We start from the raw sequence: 18,379 nt of genomic DNA, 5'->3' as shown, positions 1-18,379 counted from the left end.
GAATGCAAGGAAAGGAAACGAAGGGACAATACACGGAGAAAGGGGGCTAGACGACTGAATGATATCCCCAAAGGAAACGAATTTTTTTTTTGTTTTTGGGTTATATCTCCTATACGTATTTAATTGTCTGTAATAATCAACCTTTACCTTTGAAATCGAGAGGCAATGGGAAATGATCGTGACATATAAAACCTTTGTTTTTTTTGCCCCGTATGATTGCTAGCTACCTAGGTAGGTAGGTATTAAACTCCATACATAACCTCAATCCCTACACTCACAACCTATAGTAAACGCTTTCCCATCTCGCCTAAGCATCTCTCATTCGTTGTCGTAGCCGAGATTCGAAGTATATCGGTAGCTGTGAACTGTAAATACGGTGGTAATAGCTTGGCCTAGACGTCCCAGCTCATGTATCTCGGCCTTTTTTGGTAATATGTATCTCGGACTTTGACACCTTATAACTGAGAAGGTTACTTGCTTGTTCGCCTCGATACCATCCTGTTAGTTCTGACTCCTTGGAAAAGAAAGCGTTAGAGTGTACTTGTGAGTTTGGTTTTGCTGATATTGTGGGAATGTGAATGGGGTTTATGAGCTTGGGGGGTAGACGCGTTTATACTTGGGTTGTGGGATATACGGGATTACGTAGAATTTGTTCGGAACGTAGATTATTGTGTTGGAGATTTGATTGTGACGTCTGGGGTTTGGGTTGAAGGGGATTGTGAGGGTGGTTGGGTCAGGTCCTGAAACCTGGAGGTAGGGCGTTTGGGCATCGTTACTCCTTGAGGTTCTATGACAGGAAGGTGTTTCCTAGACTAGATTATATACTTCAGATATAAAAACATACACTATCCATCCCATAACTTTAACCTAATATCAAGCCCCCTCCTATCACGGAAACATGAGAGCGTATGCTATTGCCTGAACGCGGACGGGCGCGCTGCGGGGTTGTCCCTTCGGGTATCGAACTCGCGAGCTCACACCAGCGACTTTTTATCTTTATATCTATATCTTTCTAGGATCGTTCGTGGTTGGTGTTTCATATTCGTTTGCCGCCATGGAGATAGGGATGGGGATATGATAAGTCGTCAATAAGATCTCTGCGCTGTACCAAACTACTTGTAGTGACCTTTCACCGAGTAGTCGCTTTCCATTCCGCCTCAGGTTAGAGAAAATTACGGATACTAAAAGGGTGGTGGAGGATATTTGCTGTTGATTACTTATTTCCCCTTTTTCTTTTACTCTGTATCATGAGGGATCGAATGGCGGACTTGTGAGGTATATCACGACGAGACTAAGGATGTAAACCCACAGTCGCGATCTTGAACGAGCTGTTAACAGAGACTCGCTGCTTATTTGTTAGGGAAAGATACGATTAAAGTCTACGTGCCCGAGTGTTACTGCTACGACGTATGTGTGGGAAGTTGAGCTAGAGGTATACGGGCTGACGGGGCTAAGGAAAGCGAGTAGTAACTAAGTAATAGGCCGCGTAGAACGTAGAGGTAGGATGGAGAAGCCGTTTCATCTATAGTCGGAAAGTGGCTTTGTAACCTTTCTGGTCGCTCGACCATGGTGTTCACTCTTTTTGCGTCTAGGCTCTGAAGAAAGGGGTTATGGTTACGCGAGGTGAAATGTTACATTTTGTCTTGTGTACAGTACCCGAGGACGCTTTTCAAGAAGTTAGACTCGTGTTGCCAAGAATTATTTTATGGTAAGAGTCCAAAGGGTGTGCTGTAGCTCGCTACTTGAGAATGACCTACATGTTACTAATAGGAGCTTGCTATGGAGTGTTCATTTTACACGTAGTGGTGGATAATTGCTATGTGCCAAACGTGCTCAACCTATCTATAGGTTTGTAAGGTATAACACACCCACTTCGCTAAATCAAAACCTTAGAGCGTGTTTAAAGCTCGAGTTAGTGGGTCCATTACATTGACACATCGAGTGATGACATAGTCCGCGAAGTAAATTTCGGACCATGGACGAGTTATGCAAGTATATTGTTTTACTGACGAGAAATCTGGTCATTTACTCTACTGTTTTCAGCTTGATGTGACGTCTACTCGAGAGGGCAATTGGATTTTAAGAAACCACGCTAACACTACCTGCTTTCTGGAAGAAAGGAATGTGATATGATGTGCAACTTTCGCACCCCATTTTTTCCGTGTCTCGTTTGAGTTATAGGTTGTGATAAATTCTATTTATAAGATTACGATTCACGGGCTCAAAAAACATAAGAGGCAACTAATTCGACTTCTATGCATTGAAAAAAAAAAACGGATACTAATGCTGAAAAACCTCCTAATACACCTACCTATCCTGACCAAGCATTCAAATATCCCAATATTGCCAACAAATCGCACGCTCAACCAATTTACCCATAACACTCTATATCCCTGTTGAACCACTCATCGAAACATCATCAACCTAAACAGTTGGTGGAGAAGTAGGTACAGGAGCAGGTGCAGGAGTAGGTGTAGGATTCCCAGGAGCGGCATTAACAGTACATTTAGACATATCAAGTCCCAAGTCGTCCTGCACGTCCTTGGAAATCTGTATCTGAGGAATAGGTTTCACGACCGGGTTATCCTTATTTTGATTGTTCGACTCCGTAATTAAAGTATTGATGGATGCAAACACATCATTTTGTCTGCGCCAACGTATTAGTTTTGTGAAAAGTCAAAATGAACAACGTCACGCTGTATTGACTTACAATTTACAAGCCATCTTCGCCGAAGCAGCACGAATCTTAGCGAGCAGATCTCCGACCAGCTTCGCTGGATGCTTAAGATCCTCTTTGATCTCCTTGAACTCATTCTTGATATCCTCCACGACGTCTTTAAGCGCTTGTTTAGCCTTCCTCACATCCTCTGCTGGATTCGGGATGTGTGCTGCGATCTCATCGGCATGGCTTTGGATGTTCTGGAACCAGTCTTCGCCGGATTTCGCCAGTGCGATTATCGCCTCTACATTGTTGGATGGATCTCCGTCCAAGAGAGCCCCGAAACTCTGGGAGAGAAGAGTGGCATTCCCGGCCAAATTCTGCTCGGCGGTGTTTCCCGCATTGGATTGGTGCTCTTGTCCTGTAATTTTGTCCCATGTGTTTTTGATGTCGCCGAAAAAATCTGGTTGGGGATTTGGGGATGGGAGGGCTAGGACATGAGGAAGGAGGAGAGGCGCGATTGCCGCGATGGTTGCAAAACCAGTTGCAAGATGCATGTCTGTTTATTGTTGAATGTAATATGAGAATATAATCTGAGAGTTGTTTATGCTGAAATGAAAGTGAAGTGTATAGCGAAAGAATGAAATAGGAAGTTGATTGTTGCTGAATAGTAGCTTTCAGGAAATACAGAACAAGTCATTATATATGTAAACAATTCGATCCAAAATTCTTCATATTGTGCTTGACGTAACTTTGATCATGTTATGAAGATGCTCGCTGTGCCTTCACGAAGATCTTGTATTGCTTTGCGTCAAGTCAGGATATTCTATACATCATACGACGGAATGATCTCGAACTCTTGTTCCTACTACAGAAAGTAGTCACATGAGTTTATCTATATTTGAGTTAAATCCTACGCAATCCTACGTATTGTTAAGCTTTATCGTTATTGCTGATGGCCGTGTCGTCTATATCGTGGCGCTTAATCCTCCTCGCTTCTGAAAATGCTCAGCCAGAGATTATGCTACGTACCTGCATCTACGCAGGAGCGGTTGGATGAACCGTGACGTATCAAGAATAGAGACATTTGATGTGCTAAGCTTTTAGTAAAAAGCTTGACGGAAGAGCAGGATGAGACTGGTGACTCTACTATTCCTCTTCCCATCACTACAATAATCTGTACTGAGAATATATTTCCGTGATGTTTGCCTGGTGGGTGTGCTATGGTGGTTATGATGATGATGATAGTTATCTAATCTGCTATGCTGGTGGTCGTTGCTTGAGCTGTTTCATGGTGGAAAGAGTATAGACCTGCTCAACGTCGAATCTGGAACTTTTGGGGAGAGAGAAGGATGCTGGATTGGATGCACTCCTTCTTCCAACTCATCACCCAAAAATGAGCCGAATGAAGGATCTGCCCCAAAATCGGAGATCAATGGTAACATAAGCTGCCTCCACGTCCGCCGCTGAGAACCCGTCCGCACAGGTCTGGATGCGGACAAAGAAGGGGATCTCCCAGCCTCAAGAGGTGAATTTGATCGACTGGAAATTCGAAAATGTCTTGTAAAAGTGCATTCAGGGCTTGGGTAGAAAAAAGTATTGGTACACAAATATACCGTTGCGCCGGTCAAGTTTAGATTTGGGGCTCTGACTTTTGGAGGTGACTGCCTCCAGATCAAAAAATTCTTGTTGCACCTCGCAATCCCCAAAAACCTGTATATTCGCGAATGTCTTAGCGAGTGGTGCCATCCCGGACCTGGTGGCGGCCCTGATCAGCTGTTTTTTAAAATTTCTCAGCAGATGAGCTGTTTCTGGAAGGGGTTTACGTTTGAAGGGAAATATTTGGAGTCTTCTAAGAGAATCATGCGTTGATGAGTGGTTTGGTGCTAAATATGTCGAAAAGCCACCCGCTGGACCCTGAATCTGTAGTCATGCACGTCAAAGGTATGATACAGCATCTACCGAGTGACTTGCTTAATCCATTTCGTTGCACATCGCAAATTCCAAAAACAGGTATTTCCAAGAAAGTGTTTTATTAGTTTCAAAAGTACTGTTCAGCGCTCGAACAAGTCGGGTATTGATAGTCAGCTGGAGACACTCAAGCCACAGCCCTCCCTGGGACTATGACCTCGAAACCCCAGAATCCTATCTCAAAAGGCTCTAGATACGATTGATTTGTTGCACATCGCAAATTTTCAAAACAGGTATCTTGTGAGAGACTGTTTCATGTTGTAAATCAGGTCACTACTGTTGCTGACGAAACTCAAAAGTTGCGTATGCCCACACTTTACTTCGATATCCCCAGAAAATGTAAAAGAACTAAAATATATAGATTATGTTGGAAATCGCAAAGAGATTTATTTATCTGATTTTGAGTTTGATAATGATACGTTATTTGGTAAGTGCGACGAAAATCTATCGAGATTTCTAGGTTTGGGATTTGAGTTTTGTTTACTATGGATTTATGTGTACTCGAGTATTGTCGATGCTAGTAAATGATAAATGAATTGGAGAGTGAGTCTACCGCTAGTCATCAAGAATAGCACCGACGACTTTCTCAAACTTCCTTTGTCAATTTCAAAAAGTGCCGCCGTCGCTGCTCTCGTCATCTCTACGATCACCTACACATTTATACTAGCACCCTCTGAAAACCCCATTCTCAACCCTTACTCCTAACTCACAACATTAAAATCTACTTCACAATTTATTTTGTTGCACATCGCAAACAAACAAGTTTAAAATTAATCTTAAAACCTAAAACTTAAATCTTAAACGTACAGTCACGCTCCAAGACTTTTGACCCAGTGACCTTCGTCACCCCCCATCAACCCCCGTGACACACCAAGCCTCGCCCCCAAATCCAACGTCAACCCTCAATCCAACAACCTAATCCTCAAAACAGTATCCTCGTATAATTCCCCACCAATCTACGACCCTAGAGTTCTCCAAAACATCTTTATCAAGATCAAATGAGTTGTCCGACGTGTTTAACATCACGAACCCCCCATCTTTCCGCCCCCCACGCATGCAGATTTAAGCTTAAACCACATAAAATTCTTTTGACGCATTTCGCGCATTTAACCTTAAAACCCTAATTCTGTTAAAGCTTCAAACACGAAACGAAACAAGAAACATCACATCGTGATCTGCCCGGCTCTTGGCTTTTTGTTCTCGGGTTCGGATGACTCTGGAATTTACTTGCACATTTGAATGAAAATGATTTAGTATAGGGAATGGGCGAAGTAGCGGTCTTAATAAGATTAGATCGTAATTATGTAAGAGGGTAAGAAAATGCATCAAGTCAACATTAAAACTCAAATCTAAAGACAAATTTGGTAATGCTATTCATCTCCTGTTATTCGATAGTATGGTATCTCTCAACAAATACGCATGCGATGTAATCCCAATCCCTTCCCTCTTGTACCCAAAGCCACAGCATCCATTCCACCCAAAAACACCATCTATCCAAACCCCAACAAAACACCATATCCATGAAAAGCATAAAATGTATTTAAGTATGGATGAAGGCTATCAATATCTCGATACCAGCCCAAAAACGAAAAACGCAATAACCCGGGTTGAAAGAGGTCAAAGCAATACCCTCTTCGGTATATGAACAGGAGCCGGGCAAAAAAGATCTAGTTATGTATGCAACGTTCGTCCCTCATCTCCATCTAGCCGTCTGGTTGACGGTATGTACAGCGTGGTCAACAGCTCATACTCTTTGGCTCGCAAAGTCAAGGACTTCGCAGTCGTCCTCAAAAAAGCCTTCTTCTTCTGTACCGGTCGCTTCGGCGCCGGGCCTAGCAGTACCCTTTCGACGTCGCGTGGTGATCACGATTTGTTCCATCTCCTCGTTGTTATCCTTGACCATCAATATTCTTTCAATTGCTGATGTCGGTAAAGCACGAGAATTGACTGGACCTTCCAAGTCATCTTCAGGACTGTGTGCGGGTCCTACATCAAGCTTGATCGTCTTGATTGCACACCCAAAAGGCCAAGGTGACTTAGAAAGAGTACTGTTGCTACGGCCTGCTTGTTTAGCAACTTGTGGTGCAAGAAGGGCGGATACCGAGGGAGACCCTGCATCTTGTGATGCATAGATAAACAGGCCAACGCGTCGATCTGTATGAAAGGGTTGGTATGGTGCGTTCGACTCGATCTCAGCCTGCGGAATCGAGGATTCGCTTGCTTGATTCTCTTCCGCTGCTACCGTCCGTGTGTTCCATTGTTGTCCCAGAGCCTGACCTTTGTTGACTCCCAAATCTCCGATCGGGCTGATGTCTCTGATATCATCAAGGACTGCTCTGAAATCTGGTAATGAAGGAAGACGAAACTCGATATAATTGGCGCCACGAGCAGCCTTTTGCTTGTCTGCCGGACGATTCTCTCTTCTATTTTTAATCGTATAAAATTTGACGATCCCTCCGCCAACAACAATGATAGAGTCATTTCGCTTATGGCTGAGCAACAAAATGCAAGACTTGCTCGGAATGGTCGAACTGCGAGGGAGATGTATCCTGCCACTTCCACCTTTACGAATCTCATTTACTCTACCCGTAGCAGCACCGACGGAGCGACTAATTCCAGCAGCTAAAGCTTGTGTCCCATGACCAGCTTGTGCTGTAACAGTCTTCGCAGACATGCCAGCAGCACTTTGGCGTCGAGCACGAACAAGCGGACGAGCTGCCGTCCATAGAGAGCTCACTGCGCTTGTTGCTACACCCGCAGCTGTAAAGACCGAGGAGGTAGATTCACCATTTGATTCAGCTGGCTTCTGAGGAGAAGGTCTTCGCCGCGGCGGGGGCCAGGTAAACGCACTTGCTGGAAGATCAAGCACATGAACCGTTCCAGGTTCAGTGACCATAGCAGCACGTTCTCCATGTGGTGAAGACCAGACCACGTCGACTATCCTAGCGATTGTCATACGTGAAAACTGGGCAATTTGCCTGACGTGAGGTCCTCGATTGTCTGCACCCTGGAAAGAGCTTTTCAAAAAGGAGGACCTGGCGTACTGCATACGCATAAGATCCCAGACAGATTGTATGTCGCCCTTGCTGCTCGCAGTGAATAGCGCAAGGCCACTAGGAGCGAAGGACAAGAAGCTACACCCGTGCGGAATCTTGAATGTAGAAAGCGGGTGTGGAGAAGCCGAGAAAGCTGCGTGACGTGACAGATAATCCAAGTCTAAGATAGAGACTAGGCTTGGGTCTTTGATAGCAGGTGATAGTTGGGCTCCATGCGTTGGCGGAAATTGATGGACTGTGGCATGGTTTTGAAAAGGTGTGCCGCCAGGTATTGGTTGTGGTTGTGTTGGCTTGTTCCAATAATTGTTCCAAACCTGTGCACCCTGTCTCCCGATCTGTTTTCCAATATATGTCGTCCCCTCAATCAGTGCCTGCGTCCCAGCTTGCATCATCTGCTTGACCATGCTCTCGCCTCCTGGTGTCTCGACCGTACAGTTTATCGAAGGGAGATGGGGTGGCGCCTGAGCGTTGAGTCCTGGGACCTTCGCATGTGGAGGAAGGCCTGGCACTTTAGCCCTCAGAGATGTCTGAGATGATGGAGCAGATGGACAATAAGCAAGCCACCTCCCATTCAGGGACAAGATAGATGCCTTGTATTGTTTTCGTTCCACGGGATCAGTGGTGTACCAATCGCCATCGGCACTCCCGTTCGCTTCAGGAGAATCGACACATACTCCATGTTGTACTGCTGTCCATACCTTACCGATGCACCTGAAGTCGCCGAACGGATTTGACTTGGATGGTTTTACTCGAAACAACCATGTCTCTCCGGTGTTGCCAGATGCAACCACGACATATGAGCCATCGGCGCGTATGGTTAAAGCTCCAACCGCTGTGGGAGGCTTGAATAGAGAGCTTGCACTTGGAATCGGAAGGCGAATCTTGGGGAGAGTAAGTAGGGTCGCTACATGCTGCTTGGTAGCTAGCGAGTAGACTTCAACTGTCGTCTGATAATACTCCGGATCGTCAGGTTCGTAAGGTAAGCGTCCAGGATGCTTGGGAGAGCCTCGAATACTTTCTGTTGGCTTCACAGACGCCCCGTCGACTGAATATGCCTCTTCCCCATTCGAAGATCCACTGAGCTCTGAAGATGGACCCTGAACGACGACCGCAATCAACGGAAGGGTCTGAGGCGTCCCACCAGCCACGCCAGACGGGAGTATCTTCGCACTATAGACTCCACCTCTTAATCCTTCTAGAGTCAGTAGCTTATTCAACCCTCTCTTGGTTACCGTGTGGAGATTAAGACCTCCATGATAGCCGGTTACAACAACTTGTTCAGCAGGCCGCGAAGAATCCTGCAAGTTGGCGATGGTATCAAGACCACAGTAGTAGCCGTTTTCTCCTGGAACAAGCCCAGGTCCAGAAGGTGTCAGGAGAAGATTCGCGTCGGGTGCACCGTAGAAATGCGCCTGCGCTTGATGTGGAAGTGGGGGGTTCTGCCCTTGTCCATGTCTTGGATGCTGTGAATACATCGAACTTCGACGAGCCGCGTAGGACGACACAGAGCGGTGATCATCAGCCACTTGATAATGGCCGTCCGTTTGGTAACTGAGAGGTCTTCGTCGTGCAGGAGGAGAGGCAGAGGCTATGTAGCCGTTCGGAGATCCCCTTTGCTCTCTTGTTGTCCAGCCAAAACTAGCAAGTCTTTCATCATAAGACGATGGAAACGTAGGTGGTGATTCACCCAGGTTTATGAGATTATTGGGAGAGCTTGAATATGCTGGGACATTCTTTGCCCATTCGTTGGTGTTCTGACTCGACGTTCTGGCTATCGCGGCTGAAGATAAAGCGTCCAACAAAGGAGATGTGACCGGATCGCCCTTTGGTGGAGAGGGAGTGGGAGGAGTATCGACTGGCGCCATCTCAGGCGACTCCATAGGTGTTACATTTGATTTCAAGTTCTTGTTACTATGATGTGTTAATTGTTATTGGAATAGAGCCTCTTAGAAAATGACTCACCTTAACTTGGAAGCATTCTTTGTTACCGCTGCTAATATTGCACCTCCCCCATTATCCTTCGCCTGCCCATTCTTCTTGCTGTTTCTTGTTGATATCGAAGCTCCAGCACCTGCGCCCTTCTTGTCTGCTTTACGGGGCGGGGAGGTGCCGGACGGGATACTGCTGTCTTGATCCAGTGAAGGTGGCATTCACAACACTTCCACGGTCTGACTGGTTCCGTTTACTCGCAGATTCTGAAAGAACCTGGAAGCTTGAAATCGCAATCTAAGTACAAAGAGTGGCAGGCTGATCGAGGTGACGCGGAGGCGGCGCAACGACTTCCCGCTTGCTTCCCTGAACAGCCAGAATTCAGGAGAGAGCGGGGAAAGTGGTAGAAAAGAGGCCGAAGAGGTGTTTTATATTGTTATCTACGGCGAAAGATTCGAGAGTTTTGCGATTTCAGAAGGTGTAGAGAAGATGCTCTTTGTCAAGAGCTTGATTGTTGATCACGATGGCGGGGCAGCTGGTGTTGCATTGCGAAGCCACATGCGGTTAACGCTAGTGTGGCAGAATTCGGGCGATGATTGGGTCACGCCGGATACGACAGGTTGGAGTGCTCCGGATTCACAACTCTCTGCTGCATCGGGTCAAAGTCAGGTACAGGGACATGCAGTACAGTATTCACGTCTCTGTGCAGTTATACTCACTTGCTGCTCAACACCTCTCATCCCTGCTTTCACTTATATATGCTCGTAAAATTGATGGAAGTTTCGCTCGATTGCTGCATAGCTTGTAAACCCAATATGAAGAAAGATCTCGGAGTATAATTCTCACTGAACGACCCAAAAGCTTGCTTAGCCATTCCGCGCCGTGTGACGAACTTGCCCTTGTGATTCTGCTCATTGCCACTGTCTGTTCTAGAGATAACCCTCATTTCATATAGCAGGCTGAACTGTCGCGTAACGCCCATTACAGTGAGCCCCTGAAGAGGTTCATCCTCACCCATCACCTACGTAGTAAAACACACAGCTTCCTACGCCTTCTTCTTTCCAGCTGCCTTGGCTTTTGCGGCTCGTTTTCTGTTGCTCCTGATCATAACCACACTCAAGAAGGATCCTACGACGGCTGATGCTAAGAGAATAAGAATGACGGGTATGCGAATAGCCCAGACTCGTGGAGGAAAGAAGTTTTGGAGAGGGTGCCCTTCATCGACAAATGGCTATACGAATCAGCTACCGCATAAACATCAAGCAGAATCAGATTCCATACCATAAGAAGCGTCCATATGCTATAGTACAGAAACACGACAGTTGCGGTGATGAGCATCCCAAGGCCAACTAGTCTGTCGAGCTGCGAATGCATTAGATCTAATTAATTCACCGGCGAGCAGTACATACCATTGTTGCAGTTGAAGAAAGGAGTGTGTGGATTCAGATGCGTATAACTGAAACTTTGAATTTGTTTTGGTGATGGGAGTGATAAATTTCGTGGTGTTGTGCAAGGCTTTGGTACGATCTGGCTTGTACGCGAGCTGGACAATTTCTTAGCGCGTCTGGTCTGGGGAAAACCGCCTTGCCTCGCCGTCCTCGCCTTGATCAATCTTTCAGCCTCATGCTCACATTCGACAGCTCAACGACACACAAACCATCCTTCCACTCACATTGCTACCTCATCTTCCGTCTACTCAACCTCGAACTTATTCTCCAGTGACATCTCTGGAGTCCGGTGGTGACATGAGTTGGGCAGCTATCGCTCGCGAAGCCTGGAACTAACATATCGTCAACATTTTTTAACTCCTCATTACCAGCACAATGGAGGTCGAAACTTCCACAGTATCGGCGAGCGCCTTACGAGATACAAGTCCGCCGCGCAATGCTCCTTCTTCGCCGCGGAACGATCGAGGTGGACGAAGCGCACTCAAGCAGGAGTCGGCGTCGCGAGGCAAGAATTCCGGTATTGTCAAGGTTAGGACGGAAGAAGAGAAGCAGGCTGCTGCAAAAGCCGAGTATGAGAAGCTATTGACTATGCGGTCTGGTGGAACTTATATACCTCCTGCTCGACTACGCGCATTACAATCGCAGATTACGGACAAATCGAGCAAAGAATACCAGCGCATGGCTTGGGAAGCGCTGAAGAAGTCTATTAATGGTCTTATCAACAAGGTCAACGTCTCAAATATTAAGCACATTGTACCCGAACTGTTTTCGGAGAATCTGGTGAGGGGAAGAGGGCTATTCTGTCGCAGCATAATGAAGGCACAAGCGGCCAGTTTACCTTTTACACCAATTTACGCAGCAATGGCCGCTATTGTCAACACCAAGCTTCCTCAAGTTGGAGAACTTTTATTAAAACGTCTGGTAATGCAGTTCCGAAAAGGGTTCAAGAGAAATGATAAGGCTGTTTGTCTTTCGGCAACCACATTCATCGCGCATCTTTGTAACCAGCAGGTAGCGAATGAAATTGTTGCAGCCAAAATGCTAGTCCTCCTGCTCAACAAGCCAACTGACGACAGCGTGGAAATTGCTGTGGGATTAACGAGGGAAGTTGGTCAACACTTGGAAGAGATGAATAGTAAGGTCGCATTGGCAGTGTTCGATCAGTTTCGTAACATCTTACACGAAGCCGATATCGACAAGAGGGTTCAGTACATGATCGAAGTACTGTTTCAAGTTCGAAAAGACAAATATAAGGACAATCCAGCCATCAAGGAAGAGTTGGACTTGGTGGAGGAGGAGGATCAGATTACGCATACAGTGGACTTGGTTGGAGAAATCGATGTCCAGGATGGACTGAACATTTTCAAGTTTGATCCGGAATGGGAAGAACACGAGGAGGCATACAAAGCTTTGAAGGCCGAAATCTTGGGGGAAGGTAGCGACGACGAAGAAGATGACGACGAGGAGAGTGACGATAGCGAGGATGACGCCGAAAAGCAAGGCGAAAAAGCATTGGAGATTAAGGATCAAAGCAATACCGATCTGGTTAATCTTCGACGAGTCATCTACTTGACCATCATGTCTAGTATCGACCCCGAAGAATGCTGTCACAAGTTGATGAAAATCAACCTGCCAGCTGGCCAAGAACCCGAGCTTCCATCGATGATCATCGAATGTTGTTCTCAGGAAAAGACATATTCCAAATTCTATGGACTAATCGGTGAACGTTTCGCCAAGATCAACCGCTTGTGGACGGAACAATTCGAGCAGTCTTTCGCGAAATACTACGATACTATACATCGATACGAGACAAACAGACTCCGCAACATTGCTCGATTCTTCGGACACCTCATCAGCTCAGACGCGATTGGATGGCACGCGTTGTCCGTGGTTCACTTAAACGAGGAAGAGACGACGTCGAGTAGTCGAATCTTCATCAAGATTCTCTTCCAGGACCTATCCGAGGCGATGGGTATGGATAAGCTGACAGCTAGACTTCGAGATGATATATTGCGGCCCTACTTTGATGGTCTTTTCCCGCTCGACAATCCTCGGAATACGAGATTCTCCATTAATTATTTTACTAGTATTGGGATGGGCAGGGTGACGGAGGAGATGAGAGAATACCTCCAGAACATGCCCAAACCTGCCTTGCCTGCCCCTGCTGCCGTCGATGATTCACGCTCTTATTCAGGTAGCTCAGTATCGAGTTACTCATCATACACAGGTTCATCATATTCTGGGTCCCGATCTCGCTCACGCAGTCGAACCCCCTCACGTACACGAGCCCTAGATAGGAGACGTTCCCCTTCCCCGGATAGGAAACGGTCCATGTCCAGAACGCCTGAGAGGAGGAACCGCAATCAAAGAGGCAGGAGTCGGACGAGGTCCATATCTAGGTCCGTTACGCCGCCTCGACGCGCAATCAAACGCGAATCGATTTCGGCCAGTCCACCTCGACGTTCTAGGAGGTATTCAAGTTACTCTCAGTCGCCCCCTCGAAGAAACAATCGTGGAGACAGTCGTTCGGTGACGCCTCCGGTCAAGCGAGGGCGAGCGGTGAGCAATTCGAGGTCTCCGCCGAGACACGTCGTACGAAGAAATACATCATCTGTCAGCTCTGCCCCTCGTCGGCGCCGCGACTCAAGCATTTCCAAGTCTCCTCCAAGAAGAGCCGCAAGAAGAGACAGCTACTCGGTATCACCCCCTCGTAGAAGTCGTCGAGATGATAGCTATTCTCGATCGCCGCCACGACATCGTGGCGGACGTCGTGACACTCGATCGATCTCGCCTCCGCCACATAAAAGGAGAAGAGAGTACAGCGTCTCTCGATCTCCTCCGCCACCAAAAAGAGGCCGCCGGTACAGCTAAAAATGTAACTAAGGCGGAATTAATGATGTTTTTACAGATGCGGTACTGGATGCGGCAGAGCACAATTTACAATTAATCTGAGGGGATCGGTAAGGCTGCAGCTAGGGAATGGCTCGTAAGATATGACAATGCACCACCAGTCATCATGCCTTGCTTACTGTGTAACCGTGAGATGCATATATATCACTATAAAGGTCGATCGGTAAATGGCAGTAATACCCCTAAAATCCTCGTTGAACCAACCCCTGAAGTCATGTGAATAGGCGAGGTTTAGCGAACGGAGGACTTCCAGGTTGCGGACATTCAATTTGTGTGCATTTGCGTAGATTGTTGATTATTCATTTGGTTTTATTATTGCTATAGCAAATCACAAGACACATATAGTAATGCTGGATATGTTACTGCTCAATGTATTAGCCTGGGCACACTCAGTGGACCTGCATCAAGATCGCACGACGAGGCATCTGCACATATTTCATTCCTTTCAGTTGTTCGGATATTGAATTCCTTAAGCGCTTTGTAAAGTGCTCCGAAAATCATTGCCAGATCTCTCTTCTACCTAATGAACCTTCATGTATTTGGGGACGATCAGGCTTATGTCATGACCTTCTTGATGCAGGTCTCACAATGTCATGTAACGAGATGTGGGGGTTCTGGTTCAAATTCAAGCTACCGGGATCTAATTGGGAAACGCATGCTAAGTTGCGGAACCCCTACTGCGTGGCTTCATATGACAAAGCTGCGGGCCCGTTTTTCTTCCGTTCTTTGGGATTTTTGATTGCGATGGGAAGAGCAGCGTTGGGAGGTTGAGATTCGTACCTCATAGTGAGGAATCTTGATTTGATTCACAGGTTGTGCTTTTCGTCCGGCGTAATTAACCTTGCGATCACTTCCCCCTTTGAGAAGATCATTGTCATGACATGCAGTCAGACTAAACGCCGTGGAAAGACTGTACTCGGTCTTGAACTAGCCATTCATGCAGCTTCTTTTTGGATGGCATTTGGTGCCTGCTTTGAAAGTAGCCAGAGTCTGGCAGCGGAGATACTCAACTGTTCCTCCGCTGGCCAACCAGTGTCAACGGCTGACATCTTGTTGCAGACACCATTTGAGTGCCGCCTTTTGAGCTCATAGGCCGAGGCGGTCACTTGCCGAACAGTTTACGTCTTGGCCTTCTTATTCAGCCGTGGGTCTCAACATCTGGCCGCTGACAAAACGACTGTGTACAGGGATTCGACAAAAGACCCCCATTTTCAACCAATTGACAGCTGACACTCGCTACCACCCACTCAGAGCCGAGACATTTATTAATCATGCCTCCGCGATGGTTCTCCCGAATCCGATGGCTCACCCTGAGGTCTGCTTTGGAAATCGCTTGCTCTGATGCACGCCGTCCAGTCGACCTGGATATGGACTTGGCAACCTGTTTGGTATGACTACAGTCTATTCGAGCTGCTCTTCTCACTCGTCGCCTTGTACAAGCTGCCTTTTGGAGGAGCTTACACCCATGCTCAAGCCGTGATTTGAGCCAAGTCCGTCCCCTATGAGAGTTGTACCCTCGTTTCCCGGCTGGACCTGGCTTTGGATTATCAGTTATGGAAGAAGGCTAGTCAACTCTCGCCTGTCCACGAACGCAGAAGACTCCAGATTTGCAAGTTACGTACTCCAAAGTGGAGCTGCACAACAAATCCCCCTGGTTGTTTGCCTAGCTGCGCTGAATTATCGGAAGCGGAAAGCAGCACTGCATGCAACTACGTCGTTCCTGCTACTGCTCCTGGGAGCTGTACCACCCCCCTTCCACAATCCAGGACCGTACATTTCCAAGTACCATCCTCATGACAACATGGGCTGAGAAGCAGGTCAGCTCACTTTGACTATATTTCAGCAAAACGTCTGCTTTTGCGCGGCAGCGTGTAAGCATATTTTCTCCCTCCTCCAACCTTTCATATCGCCTTCCTCGACTTCGGAACTTTCTAAACTTACCAATTCTTCGCATAGGATTTTTTTTGCCCCCCGATTCAACTCGACCGTGCCGATACGAACCGTCTTGGACAGACACATATCGAATAGATGGGGCTGCTTGACTTGTCGTCAGTACGATCAAGGCATTCGCGCGCGGTGTGAGGGTAATGGATGCTCGAGGGCGGGATGGCTCGCTGTCGGGGCCTCCGAGCATCAAACGACCTTGGGAGGAGGAAAGAGCTATAGCAGGTGGAAAAAGGAATGAATGGCATGGAGCTCTATTGCCGCCTATTGATTCTGCACCATATCACAGGCTGCAGCAACCTCGAGGCGCGGGTAACGTTGAGTCGGGTCTTCATTCATACCACAATCAGTACACGAGAGAATTCGTCGAACCCGAAGCCAAGAGACCGAGATATGAAGTCAATAATGAGTACCACGCGACATCCGCAGAACTGGCAGGCTCGAGTCTGAATGGTCACCGGATCCATCCACGGACAGGCCGTAAGTGGCATCCTTCTCCATGTTCCTCATGTATTCGGATGACTAACTTAACCTTGGGTTCACAGACACACCGTATGATACAAATCAGTCAATCCACCGTGTTCGACCTTCTCCTCCTCCCCCTCCCCCTCCTCCAGCGCCTCAGGCACCGCTCCATCTACAGTCACCACGCCGTCCCTCGCTGCAGCAGCTCCAGCACCAAATAGGGCCAGTAGGCACGGGATGGGAGCCCAGGCCCCCAAGCAGAGATCATGCGGTTCAACCAAGTCAGGGCATTCACCCCTCTCCAGAGGCAAATCGCAACAGCCTGTGCAGGCGCTGCAAGCAGCTCCTCACGCAACCGCCTGAGGATGCGGATTTCCCTGATGCCAACGAAAGTATCGAGAGTGTCACTCAAGCCGCTGCAACAGCGCTTACTCAGCTGGCGGAGACCCTTAGCTCCGGCATTTCTTCCGATGAGAGACTTGCGTCTTTGGTTAGTCTTACTTTCAATACCCCACGGCTATGTATCGTCATCCCAGAGCTTGTTGGGCGTGTAACTAATTGGTACTGGTGGATAGAGCCCTGGTCAAAGGAAGATAAGTGAAGCTTGCCCAAAAGAGTACCCACCAATATCACAACGTGGCTTGCAACATACATTGAATTGGCTACTTGGCAGGGTTCATCACGTCAATAGTCTTGCCAACACTCTCGTACAACACTCTCCTTCCGGCTCAGTGCGGCCCCTGAACAAGCAATATGAACGGAATGGAGATCTTCCACAGGCACATAAGTCCGAAATGATGAGAAGGCGCCTTGAATCTGAGACGGACCAGCCATATGGGTTGAGAGCTGAGGCTCCCGACCCCGCTTTAGATGTCAAGCTTCAGTCGAATCCGAGAGACAGACAATCGGTGATCGGGGAGCAGTCAAGTATGAAACCTCGATATAATTACGGCCCTTCGCAGCAGCAAGATGATCCAAATCAGAGAACGCCATCAAGCTCACGAACCTCGATTATGAATCCTCCACTTGTCACGATTGGCCGACAATTGCCTTCTCCTCCTGGACGGTCAATTCCTTCCCCTACTTCAATCAGCTTCCCGTCTCCGTCCTCGGCAACTTATGGGAGCACTTCGCAGCCAGTAAATTTACCTCACCCATCAAGCTTACAACACTCATCCATCAACGGGTATCTCCCACCCATTGGCTCGGCACGTCCAGATCCAGCAATGCAGGCTCACTCAGCCGCTCTCCAGCACGAGGTTTCGGTTCAGAAAATCGCTATATCTACGCTACAGTCGGAGCACGACAAGTTACTTGCTGCCTATCAACGATCGCAAATGCGAGCTAGTACGCTGGAAAAGAAGCAGAATGTGTCTGATGCAGAGCTTATTAGTTTGTCTGAAGAAAGGAGCAGGCTTCAAGAGCAAATACTAGAGCTAGAGAAGAGTATCGAAGAGTTGACAAAGAGCCGCGAGGAATGTCGGCAAGCTGCAGTACAGGAGGGAAAGCAGTACATTGAGATTGTGAAAAAAGCAAGTCAATTGGAAATGATTGCTGCAAAAGAAAGGGAGAGTTGGAATGCAACGAAATTAGAATTGGAGCAAAAGATAGAGTCCTTGAAGTTGACTAATGAGCATAGAGATGGTCTCGGATCCACGGGCGTCAATACGCCGAATACATCAGTTAGTCACGAAGCTGAAAGACCACTACCGGCATTCGAGCCTCTTAGTTCGCTCAAAATCGAAACAATGAGCGCACCAACAAGCGAGCCATCACTGGAAACTTTGGCCAAACAACCGGCAGAGGCTTACAAAGTCCGAGTGCTTAATGATGAAGTGGAGCGTTTGAGACGCCGGTGTCACGAAATGGAGGCTGCATTGCATGCTGTGAAAGACGACAACCGGTCGATGGAGAAGTTGATGGATGCGTTGGGAGTGGCACGAAAAACCATGCTAGACCGTACTAACAAAGCATTGGAACTTAGCATAGAGGAATAA

At 47.4% G+C, this 18,379-nt stretch overlaps 5 protein-coding genes across 5 annotated transcripts; 2 read left to right on the top strand and 3 right to left on the bottom strand.

Annotated features, from left to right (window-relative positions):
* Positions 1-2,424: 2,424 nt before the first annotated feature.
* GLAREA_09251 (uncharacterized protein) lies at positions 2,425-3,216 on the bottom strand (the record flags this gene model as incomplete). Its single annotated transcript, XM_008078212.1, has 2 exons — positions 2,425-2,647; positions 2,711-3,216. 2 exons carry the CDS (start codon positions 3,214-3,216, stop codon positions 2,425-2,427), a joined length of 729 nt encoding a protein of 242 aa, XP_008076403.1.
* A 3,158-nt stretch (positions 3,217-6,374) lies between these two features.
* On the bottom strand, positions 6,375-9,836 carry GLAREA_09250 (uncharacterized protein; the record flags this gene model as incomplete). Its single annotated transcript, XM_008078211.1, has 2 exons — positions 6,375-9,597; positions 9,649-9,836. 2 exons carry the CDS (start codon positions 9,834-9,836, stop codon positions 6,375-6,377), a joined length of 3,411 nt encoding a protein of 1,136 aa, XP_008076402.1.
* An 824-nt stretch (positions 9,837-10,660) lies between these two features.
* On the bottom strand, positions 10,661-10,989 carry GLAREA_09249 (dolichol phosphate-mannose biosynthesis regulatory protein; the record flags this gene model as incomplete). Its single annotated transcript, XM_008078210.1, has 2 exons — positions 10,661-10,846; positions 10,897-10,989. 2 exons carry the CDS (start codon positions 10,987-10,989, stop codon positions 10,661-10,663), a joined length of 279 nt encoding a protein of 92 aa, XP_008076401.1.
* Positions 10,990-11,438: 449 nt separating this feature from the next.
* Positions 11,439-13,934, top strand: GLAREA_09248 (ARM repeat-containing protein; the record flags this gene model as incomplete). The annotated part of the gene is made up of 1 exon (XM_008078209.1): positions 11,439-13,934. One exon carries the CDS (start codon positions 11,439-11,441, stop codon positions 13,932-13,934), a length of 2,496 nt encoding a protein of 831 aa, XP_008076400.1.
* Positions 13,935-16,060: 2,126 nt separating this feature from the next.
* Positions 16,061-18,379, top strand: GLAREA_09247 (uncharacterized protein; the record flags this gene model as incomplete). Its single annotated transcript, XM_008078208.1, has 3 exons — positions 16,061-16,397; positions 16,463-16,872; positions 16,958-18,379. The coding sequence occupies 3 exons, from the start codon at positions 16,061-16,063 to the stop codon at positions 18,377-18,379; spliced, it is 2,169 nt and encodes a 722-aa protein (XP_008076399.1).

This window comes from Glarea lozoyensis (genome assembly GCF_000409485.1).
Source record: "Glarea lozoyensis ATCC 20868 chromosome Unknown GLAREA1, whole genome shotgun sequence".
Lineage (NCBI taxonomy): Eukaryota > Fungi > Ascomycota > Leotiomycetes > Helotiales > Helotiaceae > Glarea > Glarea lozoyensis.
This window is presented reverse-complemented; position numbering and strand designations above follow the sequence as displayed.